Source organism: Electrophorus electricus, chromosome 21 (assembly GCF_041902795.1).
Source record: "Electrophorus electricus isolate QZ-2024a chromosome 21, ASM4190279v1, whole genome shotgun sequence".
Lineage (NCBI taxonomy): Eukaryota > Metazoa > Chordata > Actinopteri > Gymnotiformes > Gymnotidae > Electrophorus > Electrophorus electricus.
The window spans coordinates 7,552,501-7,572,558 of record NC_137517.1 but is presented as its reverse complement, the minus strand read 5'-3'; the positions used below and the strand labels follow the sequence as shown (position 1 = coordinate 7,572,558).

At 44.3% G+C, this 20,058-nt stretch overlaps 1 protein-coding gene across 2 annotated transcripts in view; it reads right to left on the bottom strand.

The window, feature by feature from the left end:
- The window catches only part of tshz2 (teashirt zinc finger homeobox 2), a 41,017-nt gene that overhangs the window by 16,074 nt on the left and 4,885 nt on the right, over positions 1 to 20,058 (bottom strand). The window contains exon 1 of one of the 2 annotated variants that reach the window (XM_027008319.3): positions 14,877 to 15,608. The exons of the other annotated variant lie outside the window; for it this stretch is intronic. Coding sequence (XP_026864120.1) covers positions 14,877 to 14,889 — 13 coding nt within the window. The 5' untranslated portion in view covers positions 14,890 to 15,608. Of the gene's footprint in view, positions 1 to 14,876; positions 15,609 to 20,058 lie in introns of those variants that run through there. 2 annotated transcript variants of the gene reach the window in all.

The following is a 20,058-nucleotide window of genomic DNA, read 5'->3' as shown; positions in this document are numbered from 1 at the left end:
CACACACACACACACACACACACACACACACACACACACACACACACACACACCTTTTCTGTTTTACCCTCTCCCCAACCGCATCGTTCAGATGAGTAATTATTTTTCTGTAGATTCTGAAGTTGTACATCTATCATGTTGGATCCCACACTGACATTTTCAAACACAGCTTGATGGACACCTGAAGTAATTACTTGTCATTCTTCTGTTTGAGGATTTTCATGTTGTGCTGCCATTATCCCCGTATCAATCCGCTGTCTGCTCTCCTCCAGCATAGTCGTGTGGTATTTTAAGAAACTTCATCTTTCAGAGGTACTGGTGTCTTAAAATAAAACATCATGTAAAAAATCTAAAAAATGGAAAACAAAAAGCCTGATGCACTTGAGACAAAAAAAAAAAAAGATATGAGGATGAGTCAAATAAGACGCATGTGCGCTTAGCAATGCTGTGATCTTCCGCAGCAGGCTTTAGAAGACGACTGAAGCAAGGAGCTCGATAAACTTCAGAGACGCTTTGTCTTGGACTGCTCATTATTTACTCGGCTCGGGACCCTGTGATCTTAAATGGTCTTAAAAGATGATCCATACTGTAATGAAGCCGGCTCCCTGGCTGGCCACGTGCCAAAAAGCGTAACATAATCAAAGAGAAGGCACTGGGGATTCTGGAGGGTTGCTCGGTATTTGACTAGCAAACATTTCTTTTATTCATCTGCCATACACCTCTCTATGCAAGCCGACTAATGGTTATTGAATCCTAATTGATGTATATACTGTGTAAATAGAGCCAGGACGTGAAGAGTGCTGTTGCCGATCGTCATCACCCTCCTGTAGTAGTGCTCTGTATGCTCCGCGCTGTTCTGGGATCAGCTTGTGGCCAGCCCTTAACGACGCTGGTGTAAATCTGATGTTACACAAGCCCTCTGAGCTTCTGATGCGACCACAGTCACGGCTGTCAACCTGAGGTGGCCTACGTGCTCTCTATGGTAGGATCCCATCGGGTCAGACCACCCTGCTTGCAGGAGGGGTGTGTTGTGTGATTGTACGTGTTGTTGGGGGGGAGGGGAGCTAAGCTCTTGGGCAAATGGACCCTTCGCCGTGTTGTTCTTGGAGAATCGTGAAAGCAAATAGCTGCTTAAAAGGGCCCCCCCCCCCCGCTCCCAGTCAAAACCAAAAAGCCGTGGAGCCATTCATCAAAGGGCCAGACAACCTGCTCCTCTGCACCCCCACCCCCCGGCACCGGCCATCTCCCCGTCTCTGGGTTTTAACTAGGGCTCCGCATCATTCCAGAAATGACAAATGATACTTATACCTCTGGCCTGTGCCGAATCAATAGGCATGCAGAACGGCTATCCATCTTGCTAGCTATCGACAGCTGCTGCTCCACATCGCAGGAGGGTGGAGGTAGGGGTGGGCGCCTCGTGGCTCTATTCAACGGCCCAACACGGCTAATGGCAGATTTTTTTCCTTTCCCCTCTGAAGTTTGTAAACTAACAGTCCCCGCCCTCTCGACTCCTCTTTCATGGCTTTTAATTCCCGATCGTACATCATTAGTCACGTTCACTACACCATGGTTCACATTTGTTCAGTTTTTAACGTGAAGAGATTTGGGGCCTTGGATGCGTTTACCTCAAGGCGCTGAGTACAAGACCCGATCTGATGTCACGTCACCTTAAACGGGATCCGTGCAGCCGCAGTGGGCAGGCTAACATCACTGCATTTGGCATCCTCTTACAGTCATCCGTCAACATCACACAAAGCCGTATTCCCTATCACCGAGAAAGCCGTATTCTCGGAGAAAATAAATAAATAAACAAACAGCCTCAAACCAAAGCCTATCGCGGCGTACGCCTGGTGTGATATCTCTCGTGCTAGGCTCGAGAGTGCTGTCCAGGTGCTGTCCGCTACGCTGGGCTCGCCCTCGCGCTTGTTTACACGGTCACGGGCGCCGGCGCGCGCCGATGGCGGAGTGATGCAGCACGCGGAGCCGTCTGACAGATAGCGCTTCAACCCAGCTTCAGCTGCGCCGCCCCTCGAGGGGACGTGATTGATGACCGGTGTCGCCACCTAGATGTGTTCTCCCTCTCACTCTCCTTCTCTCCGTTTCTTTCCACAGCCCCACTGCTCTGAGGCTGGGGCTCATTTCTCACGCCACCTTTACGCTTGCCTTTACGCGACAGGAGAACGTTTACAACCACGCGGCTTCCGCTAAGAAAACTCCGAAGATGAATGTCGGGCTAAGCTCGGGCGGCATCCCAGCCCACTGCGAGAGCCTCCGCGGACGGACCCGGAGCGGATCTTTCGCCAGCGATCCGGGGGGATGCGCACGACACAGAGGGCAAAACAAAAGACGCTGGTGTTTTTGTTTGCTCCTCAAAGGTTTAGGGCGCGAGTGTGGTGTACGCACCGCTGAGCCATCCGTTTTAACAATGCGACTGTAAACGTGTTAAAGAACACTTAGCCCAGCCATCTGGAAGACAATTACACAGGAACAAACACACCAACTCAGCACCTAAAGGTTTGGCAATCAATCAAAGACAATGGTCACAAACTAGATGACCATTTTCTGCTGGGGCCTGGCCTCATAACCTAATGAACTGCTGTGCTGAGGGAAAAGGAGCTTTGGCACTACGGCTTCTGCAGTCCGTTAAAAGAACAGAACAAAGAAAGACGAGCTTCACCCATTTGACCATTGTGTTAAAGACAATCAACCTCATTAACAGTATCGGCCTACAGAATGCTCAGGATCTAAGATGAGCACTCGATCCAAAAATATACGTCTCATAATCCGTCCACATTATGCAGCGACTTCAAAAGGAAAGGGGGAAATAATTCTGAATCACAGAAAATGCAAATTAATCGCATAATAAGCTTTTTTTTTAACTAGGGCAGTATCAGTATTGTTAAAAAGAGCCCATCAATAGGAAGCCTGTACGAAAAACCTGTGTTACTAAACTGTGCTACTAAACTGCCAAACCACAGTGGACCTCTAGGCTTAAGACGATCTCTGCTTCTCCTTTCTGAACAGTCTAATTAATGAACATTTCCCCCTTTTTTCTAATTGTAATCATATTCCCCTTGGGGAGCCATCATGGGACTGTAATTGCAATTAAACATTTGGGTGAGTTGGTAAAACAATGTCAACACACCCAGTGCATTTGGAGAGACGCAGAGAGGGCAGCAGGTGGAGCAGACTCTCTTACTAGTGTTGGTAACAAACCGCTTATTGGCAGGTACTTTTAGGAACAACAGACAGTGACAAAAGCTATAATTGATCTGTCCAGAAAATGATGTTTTGTTTTTTCCCTTCCCATTTGGAAATGAACAGACTTCACCCGGCAGTACCTAGCTTCTTTTTCGACCGCTCCCCTCATGGCCTGGATGAGACGTGAATTAGTCTGGCAACAACCTAATGTTTCCATTCACCTCAGGGGCATCTACTACAGCCTGCATGGGGGGAAGGGTTGTGTGTGACAAGCTTGCAGCCCACTTTCAGGAGACCCCACTCCCAAAAACACACACACACACACACACGCGCGCGCGCGCGGCTGGATCGCCCTGGACTCACCCTAAGGACATCAGGGAAAGCCGATCAGGATGGCCGTGATCAAGCTGAGCACCACTTTTCTTTTTCGCCAAAAACACGAGAGCTGAACCGGTATCAGCTTTTTGAACACAGCTGTTCTAAAAGAGACTGGTCCAGTTCCTTAACATATATACTAGTGCCAAGCAGGCCACAGTCGGAGGAGGGGATTTAGTGCTAGTTTTCTTGTGGGTAAATCCAACCTCAACATATTTTTGTGGTAAGTTGAGGACGAGTTGCTGACAGCACATCAGAAATCATTTTATGCGATCAACATGTACAAAATGTGAGAAATCATATGCTGATGACAGTTAGGAAGTGTCAGCAAAGAGCAGCGTTTGAGGGTCTGCTGTTTCTCATTAGCCAGATGCTTCGTCTCGGTGAGCCGTGTGAACTGAGAAAGTGTTGCTAACACATTGGGATACTCAGAATTCGTTTAAGCACAAACGGAAACATACCTCAAACTAGCATTCCCTCGATAATCGCTCATTCAATCACAGATACAAGAGACAGTTTGTTTGTATGTTGGCTTGCACCAAATTTGTGAAAGAACAAGCTGATTTTATTTGGAACACATTTAATTACAAATAAGTAGGATTTTGGTTTATAAAATAGTAGCTGTGTCGATCACAGCTCAAAATATCTTCACCTCACAAAAGTAGCTTTTTTTTTTTAAGACAGAAAGATTGATGCAGCCTATACTTCAGCACACAGGAAAAAAAAACCTAAAGCAGTCTCTCACATCCTCTCACTGAAAAACCCCCTCCATTTAATGATCCCCACTAAGGAGAATCCGCACACCTCCGAAAGAATTCAAATCCCTTTTCCCACAACCCCTTTCAGACTGTATGATAAATGACACCCGTCATTCCGCCCTTGCCAAACAGCTCAGAGGGGAATTGTACTGATATATGATTCACAAGAACAGGAAATAAACTCTCCCTTTCTCTGTGCCACACTCCCTCGCCAGCTCGGTGGACCTGGACAGCGTCAAGGACCGGCCGCACGAGAGCACAGACAGTGGTGCTCCCAAAAAGGTGAAAAGACGGCTTTTTTTTCCAGGCGTGCTGCCCCCCCCCGCCCCCTGCAACCAGCGCCGCTTGCTAAAGACAAGAGGCAGGGCGAGGGTGAAATTAGCCGCAGAAGACAGAGACATTTTTCAAAAAACACCAGAGAGGAAATGAGCAGGCAAGCTCGGGTAATGTAAAAGTATGCAATTACTGAGGGGGAAAAATCTCAGCGAATGAGCAACCTTCCCCTGCCCCCAATTATAATAAAGCAAGTAGGGCTAATTACTGGCCTTTGATTATCTGAGATTTCTGTCTATGAGTGTCTGAAAGACAGACAGAGAGATGTAGTAAGAGCAAAAAAAAAGAGAGAGAGAGAGAGAGAGAAAGAGAGAAGCTGTGTTTATTGTAGCCAATAAAAGCATCATGATTTAATGCTTTTCTTGGTTTCGATTTTGTTCAAATGAATTTACCCTGCGTAGATCTGAAATGACTCACTCAGAACAACTGTTTTTCACCACGTCCACTATGCGAGCCTTCCTACCCTGGGCTTCTTAATGTTTCTACATTCATCACTACATTACCTCTGCATTGCCAGACCGCTAAATTGCAGTATAAAGGTTTCTAGATGCAAAGCTATGTCTCAGAGAGGTAGAGGTTGGAGACAGTTTGCGTGTGTGTGCGCGTGGATGTGTAGAGTTTTTGTGCATGTGTGTGCGTGAATGTCTGTGAGGACGTGTGTGTGTGGTATTGTGCACACAGCCCCACCCCCAAAGACCAGTGCTTGGCAGTGGGCCTCCAGCTCTAGCGGCCGTACGAGCCGCCTTGAGCCAGGCTGAGTAGCAGTCAATCACAACGACAACGGCATCCTTCCACCAGCACTGTCACGGGGCCCTCTGCGTCTGCGTGTGCGCATGCGTGCATTTGTGTGTATGCGGGTGTGTGTTGGGGGACAGAGATATTTACGAGCCTCGCATTTCCACGCTTCTGCCACTGGTGTGATGTACGGCCAGCCGGCCACAGCAGCTTCCGGTGATCATCCTTGCTGTTTGCAGCCCCCGGGCCAGACCCCTGGAAGAGCTCCTCAGAGCCCTACATGATGAGGCTAACGCAGCCAGCAGACACATCTTCCTGCTAGCTGGCCCTCAGGCCCAGTCGCTGCTCCCACAGCACCGGGCCACACATTTTATCACGGACATTCAATAGTGGTAGGAGCTACGGGGCCGCTCCTTGTTATTCAAGCCACAGCTCTCGGGCTCCTGCGAGACCCTGAGGCCCTCGCGAGACCCTGGGACTGTTTCTGGACTGAAGCGGAGGTCTGAGTGATGCTGTGCGCTCCGCATGCTCGACTTGATGCACCGGCCCGTCGGCAGGGCTGGCCCTAGCCTGCTGAAATGAAGCGTGCCTGTATACGACCACTGTGAAGAGCCGTCTTCAGTTCCTTACTCCATTAGCTTAAAAGAGGCAACTGAAGCCTCGGTATCTGTTTATAATTTCAAAACTTCTGCAAGAAAAGAAAGCCTGACTTGTGGCATTTCAAAGCAACCAAGCAACCGTGTTGTGAAATATACACCCAAAGGAGAACGACAAATTTACCTGACTACTATGACTTTCCCACTTCACTGCATGTTTTTTTCCTTTCTCCCCTCTCCCTCTCTGAAGAAATAATAATTGCAAAGGAAGCCTTGCAAAGCCTTATGGCAGATTAGGAAATGAATTGGAAATGGCTTCAAATTGTCGCTCTAAAGCAAAGAGGCTGCTTTGCACCACAAGGGGTTCCTTACCTCAGGCAGGAGAAGGATTAAAAGCAGCAGTAAAAGAGCTCAGTAATGGCATCAGTAATGTTTCATTGCCATTAAAATGGCTCAAAAAACATCTGCTTTGCATTTTTCACTCCCTCGCTACTCATTTGTCTCCGAAACTTTTTCGGTATGCCCCTTGTCTTGAGGGCTCTCACCTCTCTTCCCTTAAATGTGCATGGTATTAAAACTCCTGTGCTGTCCTCCCACACTGAATTATGGCAGAGAATCATCTATTCCCCTCCCCAAACCCATGATTTAATGAGTAAACTGTTTTTATCGGAGACCGAAATATTATTCGGATTCCGGTCGGGTCACTCTTTGACCGTTTTCAAAAAACGGCCTGTCCAAAGTCACTCCTGGGCTATTTCTGCGTGGGAGAGCCGCGTTTCGGCTTTGTGGGATGTGTAAATATTGGAAAGTGGAGAGTAATATATACACACACACACGCGCGCGCGTGTGCGTGCACACACAGAAAAAATGTAGAAGTAGAAATTCTTCTACTTGCATGCCCATGTTGTCCCTGTACAGCAGTTATACCTGCTGAAATAGCAGTCAATGACAAAAATGATCCAAACATGGTTGAGCCACTGAAAAAGCCGTGGGGTTAATGTGTCGCCCCACTTGTGCAGACACCAGACTGTGTTTACGGTTAGGCAATGTTCCATTTCTTTGACATGCTCATACAAAAAAGGAAAATACCAAAGCGGGCGCGTCATCAAAGCGTCACATTCACATGGAGGTCATGCCGGAGGTCACGCAGTGGGCAGTGCTGGGTAAACATCTCACTCTGGCTTTATGGCTGCGAGCCGGGGTGCCTTCCTTCACACCCGGGCCGCGCTGCGTGAGTCTGGCCCACGCCGATCCGGGCCTCCACTAAGGCCCGGGCCGCTTCGTTTGGCCAGTCCTGCACGCCGGTGTGTGCGATTGATTGCCGCCGGTCAGCGTGGTCCTGCTCGCGACCCACGGCCCCCCAGGCGCCTCGGAATAAGGAACTTTTTCAGCAGACACCGACGACGGCGCTCAAGGGGAGTATTCACTGGGAGCCAAGAAGGGAGTGGTCCGGGGTTTTGTGGTATCCTAGCTGGATGGCATTGCAACAGTGATCCTTTTGTTCGTTCCTATTTAAGGGCATGCATTAAAGAGCTTCTGTAGATGTGTCTCCGGCTGTGGCTGTCCTGTGTTGGGAATGGGTGGGGTGCTTGGGGGGAATGAGAGACAATGAATGCGTCATTTCGATATCAAGGCAATTTTGCAAGGAGCAAAATGAAGTAGTAATCAATGCATATCTATTTTCATCTACTCAGTATCCTGAGTAGTCTGATTATTTTTATGTTTGCGCTGGGTGGAGCAAATGTTTTTTTTTTTTTTTGTTGTTGTTCTGAAATTGAAAGTAAATGTTCTATAAAATGTTGCACTCGCAGTACGACAATATGCTGCTTCCCTGATCGTCCAACATAGCATGATTTCAGCAAATCAACATCTCAACTATAACACACTGTCAAGCTGTCAGCCTAACATATAAATAGTCTATGACTATAGGCCTAAGAGGCAATGATTTGAGTTCATTTGTTTCTTATAGACTATGCCACAGACACTCATACAGACAACAGTAGGTGGGTGATACGAAAATACTTGCATCAAATCTCTGAAACCCAGCTCTTCTGTAGCACTATTAGAAATGTTGACAGCACCTTCGGATTACGGGTTATCTGTTATTGTACAGTACTACTAGCTATGATGAAGACAAAGAGACAGAGTGAGAGAATAGCGAAAGGAAGAAACAGAGACCGAGTTACAGGGAGGGCAAGGAGCTGGATGATGTTCAGCTGCAGTAATAAAGTCGGTAATATCGCTATCTTGCCCTCCTCTCCCAAGGATTGCTATAAACCTATTTCGAAAATTGCACCCATATATTCGTGGGAGACAGTTAGCTCGTCCTGGTGACAGTGCAAACTTCTCAGGTGAGTTATGCTGGTGTCATTCAGGGGCATTTATCAAAACGGGTCAATTACTCAAGGGCCAAAATTTCACCGAGTGCCTGTCGCCTTAGCCAGGTGCCATAAAGAGGTGGTGACAGAGATAGCAGAGTACACACCGGCTGGGCACCACGCACACGCTGGGCTGGGCACAGGGTGGTGTGGTGTGATATGATGCGGATCTTCTGGACCCCAGAGCAAAAAGAAATTGGTGGGCATCCCCATATACTCGCACACACATACTTACATATACGCATACATACATAAATTGAATTTTTTAAAAAAGGCATGCAATCACCTAAGTGAAGATGATGTGCCTTGCACTCAACAAAATCACGTAGTCCAAATTCCTGTCTCTGGCATATTTAATGGCCAGAACAGCCAAATCATTCTCTCCTTTTGAAGTAAGCATCCAGTTTAGGAAGTCTGTCTGTTTACTTCAGCCAACTGCTTGTGTTTTTCTTTTCATTTTTGAGCTCTGTTTTTGTGCTTGAATTTACTTAGTATCTTCACAGATATCACCAGTAAACCACAGAATACATAAAACTGAAACCCTTCGCTAATGTTAACCTAAATGTTTGCGCTTGACTACCTATACCTATATACTTGATAAACACACATCATATTTACCTGACACTACTGTCCAAATATGTATTATCCAGAGAGTCATTGCAATGTGACATGCGACATTGTGATATATTTTACATTTTTTTTTCTTTCATGTTTTAGGAATTTAGAGTTCTAATGTCCATTTGTCTACCATAGATGAAACACATTCCAAATACGAGGGACATTAACTGAATGTCAGGGTGTGTAAAGCAGCATATGTTTAGGCTGGCTGATGAGGGATACTGTTAAGTTAAAGATCCGTTTGTGCATCTATGCATAGCATAAACCATGACAGAAAGAGCTCAACTGTAATTGTAGGAGGCCCTCATGCCATTGACCCTAGCGTGACTGCGCCCACTGGGCTGGGCACAGGGCATATTTTGGGCTACGCTCAGGGAATATGCTACGCTGAGCACAGGGCACATACTAGGCACAGGACACAAACTGGTATGAGCACAGATTATGCATTAAGAGGACACAGGACACTGGGTGGGCATAGGGCACATGCTGGTCTGAGTACAGGGTGCATTCTGTGCTGGGCACAGGGCACATGCTAGTCTGAGCACGGGTACAGGGTAGGTGCTGAGCTAGACATAGGGTGGCCCATGCACAGACTGCCAGACACTCCATTCTAAATGCATATGTTAGTGTAGAGGCATTTGCGTCTGTATTCTGCTTATAAAACTGCAAACATTTTCACACACAGGCATTTAGCTGTAATTCTGCATGCACAGCAAGCAAATAGACATGCACACACGCACACAAAAACTTAGAGATATGAGCATTTTGCGTGTCTGACTAAACCATTTTATTCAGACTGTCTTTCTATTCAGCAATACCAACACATTTTTAGAGGAATAAGGCGAGCCTTCATGTGACTGCCTTTCATGAATAATGATCAATGTGGGCTGTTTGCAAACCACAGACTCTATCTACCCAGCATGCCTGTAGGCACAAGCACATTCCTACCACTCATGATCTAAGCCTGAGGTGCCTGTGTGCGTGTGTGTGTGTGTGTGTGTGTGTGTGGTTTGTGTTACGGACAGACACACAGAAGAAACAGATTTAAAATTATAGACCAACGTGAGTCTAGAGTTAGAATATACTAAACTAAATTCTGCCACAGCTCTCTCAGTCTCTGTGAGGCTGGTAGGGAGGATTAACTAATCTCAACAGGGGCTGCCTTTACCGTATAACCACCAAACAGCATAGCGTCATCAAAGCAGTCTAGTAATTACAGAGTTAAGGCTTCTTTTTTTTATTGTTATCAATTTCCTCCCCTTAGAAGAACAAAAAAAGATACACCCACCACTTTAATCATGGGTTTGATTCACCTCAGCTCAGTTAATGCAATGATATTATCCAGTCCAACAATGGTTCACAATATCACTTCTTTGTTTGAAATGACAGACACTCAGAACAGCATGGATCAAAGACATCCTGGGGACAAAAATGTTTAAAAAAGACACAGCAGAATAAAGAATGGAGAGTGCATATGTGACTCGTATTTAGTTAGTTAGCTGAACTGAGACCTGAAGTGTAAATTACTGTAAAATTGATCTACAAACCCTATATCATCTATTGCTTCCTTTGTGTTTTTTTTTTCTTTTTTGCTAAATCTGTTACTGCCATGTAAAAAAACAAAACACACACACACACACACACCCACACACACACACTTCCTAAATAATGCCACGTTAGGATCTAGACAGCTTTGGAAGTTTATGGTTCTGAAAGTAAACTATTTTTAATTTATTTCATATTGCATCTAATATCCCAAGCATACTTGATAACATTATTTTCTGTAACAGTTCCCAGCAAATGAAGGTTATTTCACATGCTTTAACAAGCTCTTGAAGTACAGTTTTATGCTATTGTTACTCAGCACAAAATACTTCTGAAGACTGAATGGCAGCAGGCAGTATACTCAGAATAACTCAAGCACTAGAAGGTAGCTCATGTAAACAGGAATGTGTCTGGCTGTACCATCATACTAATCCAGCCCAGTGTCTGTGTGTTGTCATGCAAGGTAGCGGAGCAGCAGGGCAGGTTTGGGGGGGTGGGGGGCAGCCTTCTCTCTTCATTGGAACTAAATCAGTGCAGGAAATGAATATGGATGGCCTGAGGCATGAGGTGAAGGGAACACGAAGCCTGATGAGATCCCTGAAGGAGGCGTCTGGACAGCGCCTGCTACCTCACACACGGGGCCCCTGCCACGTGCTGCCACAGAGCAACACACACACACAGGCACTCATATCAACGCACGCGCACAAACGCACACGCACACACACAGCTTCGACAGCACTTATAAAAAATGACACACATACACTACAAATGCACAGTCATTTCTTCTGATATGCAAACAGCAGACAGCTTTGCAATGAGCATCGGTCACCCAAACACATGCAAACCAATGAAAAAAAGTGCATCAAAACATGGGAATTAGTGCAATGCATCCAAGCAGCCAGCATCCCAGTACAGAGGGGCATCTAGCAGGTGCGCTGGTGGCCACATGTGTGCTGTGACACACACATACATCTCTTTGATTGATCAGCTCAGGCCCAGCGGACAGAAAGCAGCAAGTCATGAATCAGGACTTCGGGAGGCTCCCATGAGTCCCAGCACAACAAGGGCACAGGGGCCAGAGCCAGGTCAAATCCGACACATAGCCATGTGATGAAGCATGTGCATTCATTCCCGCGCACGCTGGAAGCATGCAGATGAGGAGCCGTTTGATTGCTTAATCTGCTAGTGACATCATGACAAGGGTTTATAAAAAGCTGACTAAAAAAAAAAAACAAACCAAAAAATTCAAACAAAAGCCTTAAATGCTAAAAACTAACTGCTAATGCTAACACTATCAAGGTGCTGAGGATAGTAGGACCCATGTTTTGCAATTCCTCCAAAACTGAATCAATTGAATCTTTTTGTATCAGCACATGCTCCAGATGTCAGTGAGGGGGAAAAAAGGCGGATGTCGCTGAAGTACACTAATAAGCTTACGTCATCTTCAGGCCATCTGCTAGCAAGCTGGCACATGGTTTCATGTATCTGAGCGATCACCAGGAAGTCCCTCTCTAAAATAGAACGCACCTCTACCTCATTTCTCTCCCCCGCCATCTCACGAAAGCATTGTGCCAATGCAGATATTTGCAGTACATCTTCACTGACACCAGTGAATTATATAACACCAGGAGAAACCTCTCTAGCCTCATTTAGTGCAGCAGTGGAGACTAATGGAACTGCAGAAGACTATCGCATTGAGATGGGACTGCAGTTATTGGTCGCAATGCCTGGGGCTGTGGAAATGATAAGAGTGACCTCTACGATTACCCCATGGACACTGCTGAGCAGAGAGACATGGATCTATCCACACCGATGCCTCAGGACTCTGTGTCAGATGCAAGCAGAGATGTCAGAGGCTTGCTTTGGATTCTCTGGCCCCTTACAAAAAAAAAAAACAACAACTATGATGATCTGAACTATAATGCTTAGATTCGAATGGAAATCGTCAGTTTTATCCCGTTATTTTCAGCAGACAACCTACAAACAAAAAGACTTGTAGTGAAGCTAAAAACTTAAGAGGGCAAGGAAAAAAGAAATTAAACATGGTGGCATTGACCTGAGGGCTTCCTGTCCTGCATTTTTACACTGTGAGAAATTCAAGACAAACAAGCAAACAAAAGCCAAAACAAAACAAACAAAAATTCACATATATTCCATAAAACCTGGTTATAGATTTTAAGGCAAAAGCTAAAAGTATGTTGATTTGACTTAAACTCTAGATAAGAGTGTCTGCTAAATGCCATTAAATGTGAATGTAAGCATCACATGATGCTTGTCTACCAAAACACGTTAGCAAAAAAAGCATAAATCATCCATTATATTTTAACAGAGAAACCAGTCTAAATGCAACCAACATACAGAGCCAGCATGCACTAAAGATCTCCGTTATCATTACAGCTTTTAGTGAAATATGTGTAATCAGTGGCACATGGTAAGGACCACTCGAACCAAAGGCAGGGTGCACTGGAGATGAAGGCTATGGGGAAATGGCCTGTGCTTGAAGGTTTGCAGGGTCTCATTGCTGCTCTGATGGGAGGCGTGCGGAAGCGGACAAGGGCCAGCGTTCATTTGCCTGTGATCTGCTGCAGCTCCACTGAGCCCTAATGACTCCCTCTGGCAGCGTAATGGCAGGTATTAGAGCGCTTATCCCAGCAAGGCCTTCAGCTTCCCAGGACAGCCGCACATGGCTCCACTTAAGCAGGCCAATCTTCCTGCGACGCCCAGCCACTGGCCGCCGCGTGCATCAGAGGCAGCCATTCCGGCTCAGGGTGGAACAGCTGCACTGCTAAGTTCTGCGAGGCTGGGAGGGAGAATGTAACTGATGATTGGTTCTGGAGATGAGAGAGAGCACTGGAAAGAGGGAGGTTACAAATGAGCAAAGAGGGGATGCGGGGAGAGGGAGAGGGAGAGGATGCTCGGGGTTCTAGTGCAGATTGATGGATCAGCACCAGTATCTGGATGTACTGATCCAATCACTCAAGAGTTGAGCTGTCTTTTTAACATGCTCAAGATGGCTTAACACCCAGAGCAGATAGCGGTGAATAACCATGCACAGTGAGTGGCTGGGTGAAACACTTACCACAACAAAACAAATGCCTGCACAGAGTTTAATACCAAAATGACATCAAAATTAGGTTTTGTATGGGAGACATGGATAAATCAGGAAGTGGAATAAAAATTTAAAAGAAAGAAAAGGAAAGTGCTATATTTTCTTTTAATGGATTCAAAACATGCTAGGTGGCCAAGGCTATTCACGAGAGTTTAATTGTTGTCCTGAGAGTGTGCCAATAATTTCACACTTCTGCAGTATAAAGAGCGACAACGCTGCTTTTATACATAAAACAACACCCAATTCACAGCTGAAAGTGTCAAAAACACTCATGAGTCAAATAAACTCAGTTAACATTTTCAGAGCAAGAAAGTTTAAAAGGAACATATTATGAAAAATTAACTTTTTCAGTGCTTGTGCTAATACATGTATCTGGAGTGCCTACCAACCCACAAACTGTGAAATATGACAACCCAGTCAGTTCATAATGGGCTGCCTTGGTGAGAAAACATAGAATTAAAAAAGCTGATCAGATCTGGCTCCCATTCCTATGTCAGGTGCAGGCTCATCTGAATTATACTGCCCCTTCTGAGTATCTCTACCCATGGCTTGAGAACCAGATACCTTTGCGAAGGTGCACCATTGTTTTCTCACAAGAACTGGATTAGCACTATGTTAAAGCTAAGAGCTAAACAAAGGAGCTTCTCTGTTGCTGGCTGTGCAGACCAGCCCAAATCGCTACATCGGCTGGCAGCCTCAGACCACAGAAGAGCTGAGTCGATAAAGTTTATTTTTGATAGCAATGTCCTAGCTACAGTCATCAAAAAGCTTTACGTGTGTGCTAACCACTTTGGGTCTGACTGCTTTTCCAACCTGGGTCAGTAAAACACAGGTCTGTCAACGAAACTTTTACTAAAAGAGGGATCAATACCAACTTTCCGTGGCAAAACTGCAGACAAGGGAAAGGTGAGTACTTAACAAATAATTGTGCTCTGAGTTTCTTTAGCATTTTAGCAACCGCTATTGCTAACAGCTGAGGTAATATATTAGATATAGGCATTATTTTGCGTTGCTTGCTGCAGGATCCAAAACGTTAACAAAAATGTTAACAATATGAGTCTATTAGTTGAATGTCTGAAAGATGAACATTTTATCAATTCATGAACTATATGAAAGTAAAATGAGAGAACGGGTGTGGATGTCAAGTCACCATAGCTAGAAAGACCCTATGACCTGAGCCAACATACAAACATACAAAAAGAATAAGCTGACAAAGTTAATAACTGACCATTCAGCAACATCCGGTTGTGTCCTTGATTCTCGAACTTGTTCAGGAGTCTCTTCTTGGTCTACTCTGGTTCAAACATATGCATAGAACCACTATGTTTTCTCCAGCAGCAATGCTTCTCCCAGGGTTCACGCTCAACAGTTGCCATGGTCTTTACGAAGCTGTACTTGTGTTGCCACAACCCACAGAAGAGGGCGTGAGCAGTTGCTCTTTATTAATTAAAGGAACAAGAACTCAAACTGGCCATTCTGAACACGGCCATCTAGACAGGGTAAGAAGGGTGCTGTGGTGCTTGATCCTTGTGGTATTTTGATCAAAGCATGTCACAGACGTTTCATTAAAACCCCAGAGAACTGTGTTAACTTGTGGAAAAGTGGTATAATATGTCACCTTTAAATCCCCACCTCATCACAGTCGCATTAGTGGAGTATTCACCACTCCACTGCTCGCTAATCTCAGTTTCTCAACATGTGTCTCAACGGCAGTGGCTTGCTGTGGTTTACCAGTTTTAAGCGATTTCACCCCTTCCCATTCTGAAAGTGACTTAACGCTACACCCACACGGAGGTTACTGGAACCTTCCTCTCACTGAGTCAAATTAGCGAGAACTGGAAGGCCTGGCATCGTGTTTTGTTTCAGACAGATACAGTTGGCCCACAACGAGGCATGCATCTTCCTGTACAAAGGCTCCACTGTGCACTATCAATCATGTGAAGCCAGCTCGGAGCCATAAATCCCTCCTTTGAGGAAATCCCCCCCCCCCTTTCAGATTTACAAAATGGTGGTAGTGGTAGTGATGGTGGTAGTGGGAAGGAGAGGAGCATGCTCAGGTTCTTAGTGTTCCATATAAAGTTTCACAAAGGAAATCTATATCGATTAACAGAAATATGGTTCATCGCATTGTGTAAGGCAGGCAGCGTGTAGTTTAACTGTATGTTGTAGAACTGCTGAGGGTTGAGAATAAAAGAAGTTCCTTTCAGAATAAGGCTGAAACATTCTGAATAGTTATAAGAACAATAACATTTTTGAACAGTGCCTCCTGTGTAGGCTAAACTCCAAAGAAAAGGCTCTCCTCTGCTCTAGGCATTGGACTGAATGTTTCTTAGCCTTGTATCTGGAAAGGCTCACAAACATACTGAGGGAGTATGAATGAGTTTTTCAGTGAACAGTGTCAGCCTCCAAGTCTAGAAATGTTCCTGAACTAAATTTAGCATCAAATTATTTTGGAGAGATAAATGCTACTTATAGTGTGCATTGATTTGAAAGAAAATGAGAATGACTAATGTTATAGTTTTAAAGTGCATGTATAACCTTCGGTTCCCCAAGCTTCTTGTGTCAAACTTTGGCTTTGGGTGGCCAACTGGGAAGCTCCATTGTAATAATCTTCACTTTTCTAATCAGTAACTAAAAACCAGTAACTCAAGCTTTTGTTGAGTTGGGAAATGTTTCAAGAAGGCATGGCAATTAATAGGAGAAATTACATTATCTTAGATCTTTAGTGAGTTCATCTGCACAGTTCAGTATAACAGTGCATAATTTCACTGGTTTGCTCACATTTATTTTCTTTCCCTAAATTACAATATTAATCATATACTCATTATAAGACCCATCAGTTTTTTGGTAAGTTATCATTGCTGTTAAGACCCAGCTAAAATGATTAAGGAAATGTATTCTTGAGACTGTGCATGGCAACTGGTCAGCAAAAATAAAGATCTACCCAAAAAAGAAGAAATGAAAATAATTAGCACGACAATTTCTCATGTCTACTTCCATTGGAGAGAGCCGTGGAGCAAAATAATGATGCTCTTTGTAAGCAACTGAACACATTACAGTTCATTAACGTGCATGTTTCCATCAGTTTTAAAACTGCAGATAACACTGATTTCTAAGGTCACTGTCCTCTCAGTGGTTCTCTTAACCTGACATTCACATATATGTGGATACCTGAAAATGGATGACTGACAGTTCTGGGCCCTAAAATCATCATCGTGTTAAGATCATCTTAAACGAGAGGGAGTGATCAGTGTAATAATCCCTCTTCCATTTAAAGATGATTTTTGTTTTATGATGCTTTTGGGGAACCCAACCCAATTCTGTTCACTAGTAATATGAAACCCATATTACAAAAAACCTCTATAGCATGATAAATACAAATAAATCATAATTTTATTACAACTGCTGGGCAAATGCCCACATGCAAGTGGTCAATCTGGCAAACCACCAAAAGGTTAAACTTTCCTTTACACTGTATTGGAGAAATCTGTTCACTGGACACAATGACTTCAACGGTTAATGTTCATCGAGTTCCCTTAATCAAGCTGTAAGTACAACTGAATTATTCTATATCCTACAAGGACACCTACGCTGTCACTGCTTTTTAATGAGTTTCAATTAAGCTGTTAGTTTCAGAAGAATGGTGCAAGGCATGCCAGAGTGCGCTTCCCGCCCTGCAAGGACACAAACAACATGTTTTATTGCAGCACATTGGCGCTATTTAAATGTTTCATGTCTTTGTGTGACATGGGTCAGAACACAGTACATCAAACAGGTATGCAGTTATGCTGTAAAATATCACTCATGAGAAATAAATCTTCAACCGTTACATTAAAGTAAAGTTTGTTTTTTAAATGTATATCAAATGCATGAAAATGTGTTTTCTGCAAATATATTTGTCTTGAAGTCACAGAAATACTGTACTGCTCTGCACTGGAGTTTCATTTATCACGTACATGTAAACTATACTAAGATTTGAGGTGTATCACAGATCAAGCACGTTGACATTGCACATTGATGTTAAAGCATTTAAAGCTCACCAATGAAGATGCCTAGCTTAAGGACTGGTGCCAAAACAGCTCTGTGGACTAAGCAAAAAAATCAATGGACCAATACTGCATTAATGTAATAAACAGCAATTTCTATGGAGGAATCATCACTGATCTGGTTGCATAGAGGTACATTTATAAGACATATTTTGGTCTTCCAGTTGGAGAAAAATAGTTAAAGAGAACGGATGCTACATATAGATATAATGCATCTGTTTTTAGAATTCAGGGGAAACTGGCAAAATGTACAGTCTATCTGCTTGCATCATATTCATGTTTTCCTAGTACTCATATTTAAGTACTTCCTGGTTCAGTTAAATGTCACATGAAAATGAAAATGTGTGAGCTAAGCTCCCATTGACCTCTGGGAGGAAAACGGAGAGCACAAGACAAAGAGGTCAGACAAGGCTGGCGAATATCAAGTTGATTCATCAAATTAGTTCCCATGTAATTGCGCAGCGAGGCTGGCCAGGAAACGTGTCAGCAATAAAGCTGTCAAGAACCCATCAGTGGACATGTTAAATGAAGACACAAAAAGCGTGGGGCTCACGACTTGGTGCTGTCTGGACGCTAGCCAGTGAGGTGGTCAGAACTGCGCCTCTGCTAGCCTCTGGTAAGGTTTCGATTTGGCACTCTCATTACGATGTGTACTGTAGCAGTGCGTTTATTACATTAATCAATACGATTTTCACAGATGCTTTAATTAAATATCTCTCTGCGATGGCTTTTAGTCAAGGAGTAGGTCTAATGATAGTATGAGATTAAAATTTTAAATAAGGTTTATGAAAACAAGCTGACAGTCTCTCTCCCACGAATATGCAAGAATGTACTAGAAACGAGGAAAAAAATAGATGTACTGTCTGTAATCCACCCATTTAAAAGGCATGAAATAAACTGTTAAACAAAATAAAATGACTGCTGATGCTAATTGGAAAATAGGATGCCTGATAACATGATAAATTCCAGCAAAACAAATGAATCAGTTTTAGCTGAGGACCTTTTGCCCTGTCACTAAGCATAGTATCGTGAAAGTTTGCCTTTCTAATTGTTACAGATTGCACCATTAGCAAAATATTGTCATAGCTTCTGCACCTGTAGACAGTAGCAGGCACAGGTTAATTTACATAATAAATCTTAATTGAGACTCATTAAGCACTTGATTGGAAGCAAATCAGGTACACTGTGGATAATTTTCAGATTAATGAAGTTTCAATCTTTTTCAAGCAACGCCGTATTTTTCTCCATCTGCATGCGATGCACTGGGACCAGAGATGGTGGTTGAGGGAAAGTTCGGTCCTGTTACGGGAGAAGCAGGATAGAGGGAAGCATGAGGTTAACCAGGAAGCCTTCGCAGACTACCAAGCCATCTGCATACATGAACTACACAAGGAAGACTAAACGCAAACAAACACATCCATTAACACCGTTTGGTCTGCTGCAAGAAATAAGCAGTAGCTTTGATTTAAAACACATGTTTTAAACAATTGGAAGCTACATTTAAAAAAAAGAAATAATTCGCTGACGTGTTAACATAAATCATTTTCATATTATACTTTGGAAAAAAAAAAATCAATTCCGGAAAGACTTGTCAGAACAGTCTTGGGTATTAAGTAATAGGTGCAACATGTTCCGGTTGTACCCTTGTGACCCTGACACCTTTTAAGCCGAATAAAGGTTTGTGTTCATATCAACAGGATCCCTATCCCAGTGAATTGGGGTAAATATGACAGAACTCTGAAACCTGATCCTAGCCCTCAGCTCTTGTCCTGACATAGACACTCCATCTGAAATCCATCTGGAGATGGTAACATGATCCAACACTGATTGTTCTGAACAACTCTGGAGCCATACGGCCTCCTGAGGTGGGTCAGCTATTAGCCTACTGCAATAGCGTACTTCTCCAGTTTCACACCAAATCTTTGTTCCTCTGTCTTTCACACTGAGGATGGGAGGGCTCGAGAAAGGGGTTCCCGAACAGCTGTCGAGAGGCCGCCATGCAGCACGTAGACCGTTTCCCTGACACGGTCAGAAGATCATCTTGCGTTTGGCAGGTGCACTCGGTTTCCGGCTCGGTCATTTCAAGGGCCACCGTGCACCGCAGTACCACCAGAATTCCTGCTGGTAATCAAATAGCAGGCGCACAAAAAGCATTTTGTGTCATCGTCGAGTCCTTTCTTCTCATTTCGCTCTCGTTGGAGGAATCGACACAGATCAGCTCCACTCTTTCTCTCGCTACCTGCCATCCCCCGACCTCAATCTCCCAAGCCTGCTATCTGTGGAGACCAGGACAAAATGCCATTTTGTAATTTCTTTTATACTTCAATGTCTGGCAGGAGGAATGAGTTTTAGCCCAGGTGCAAT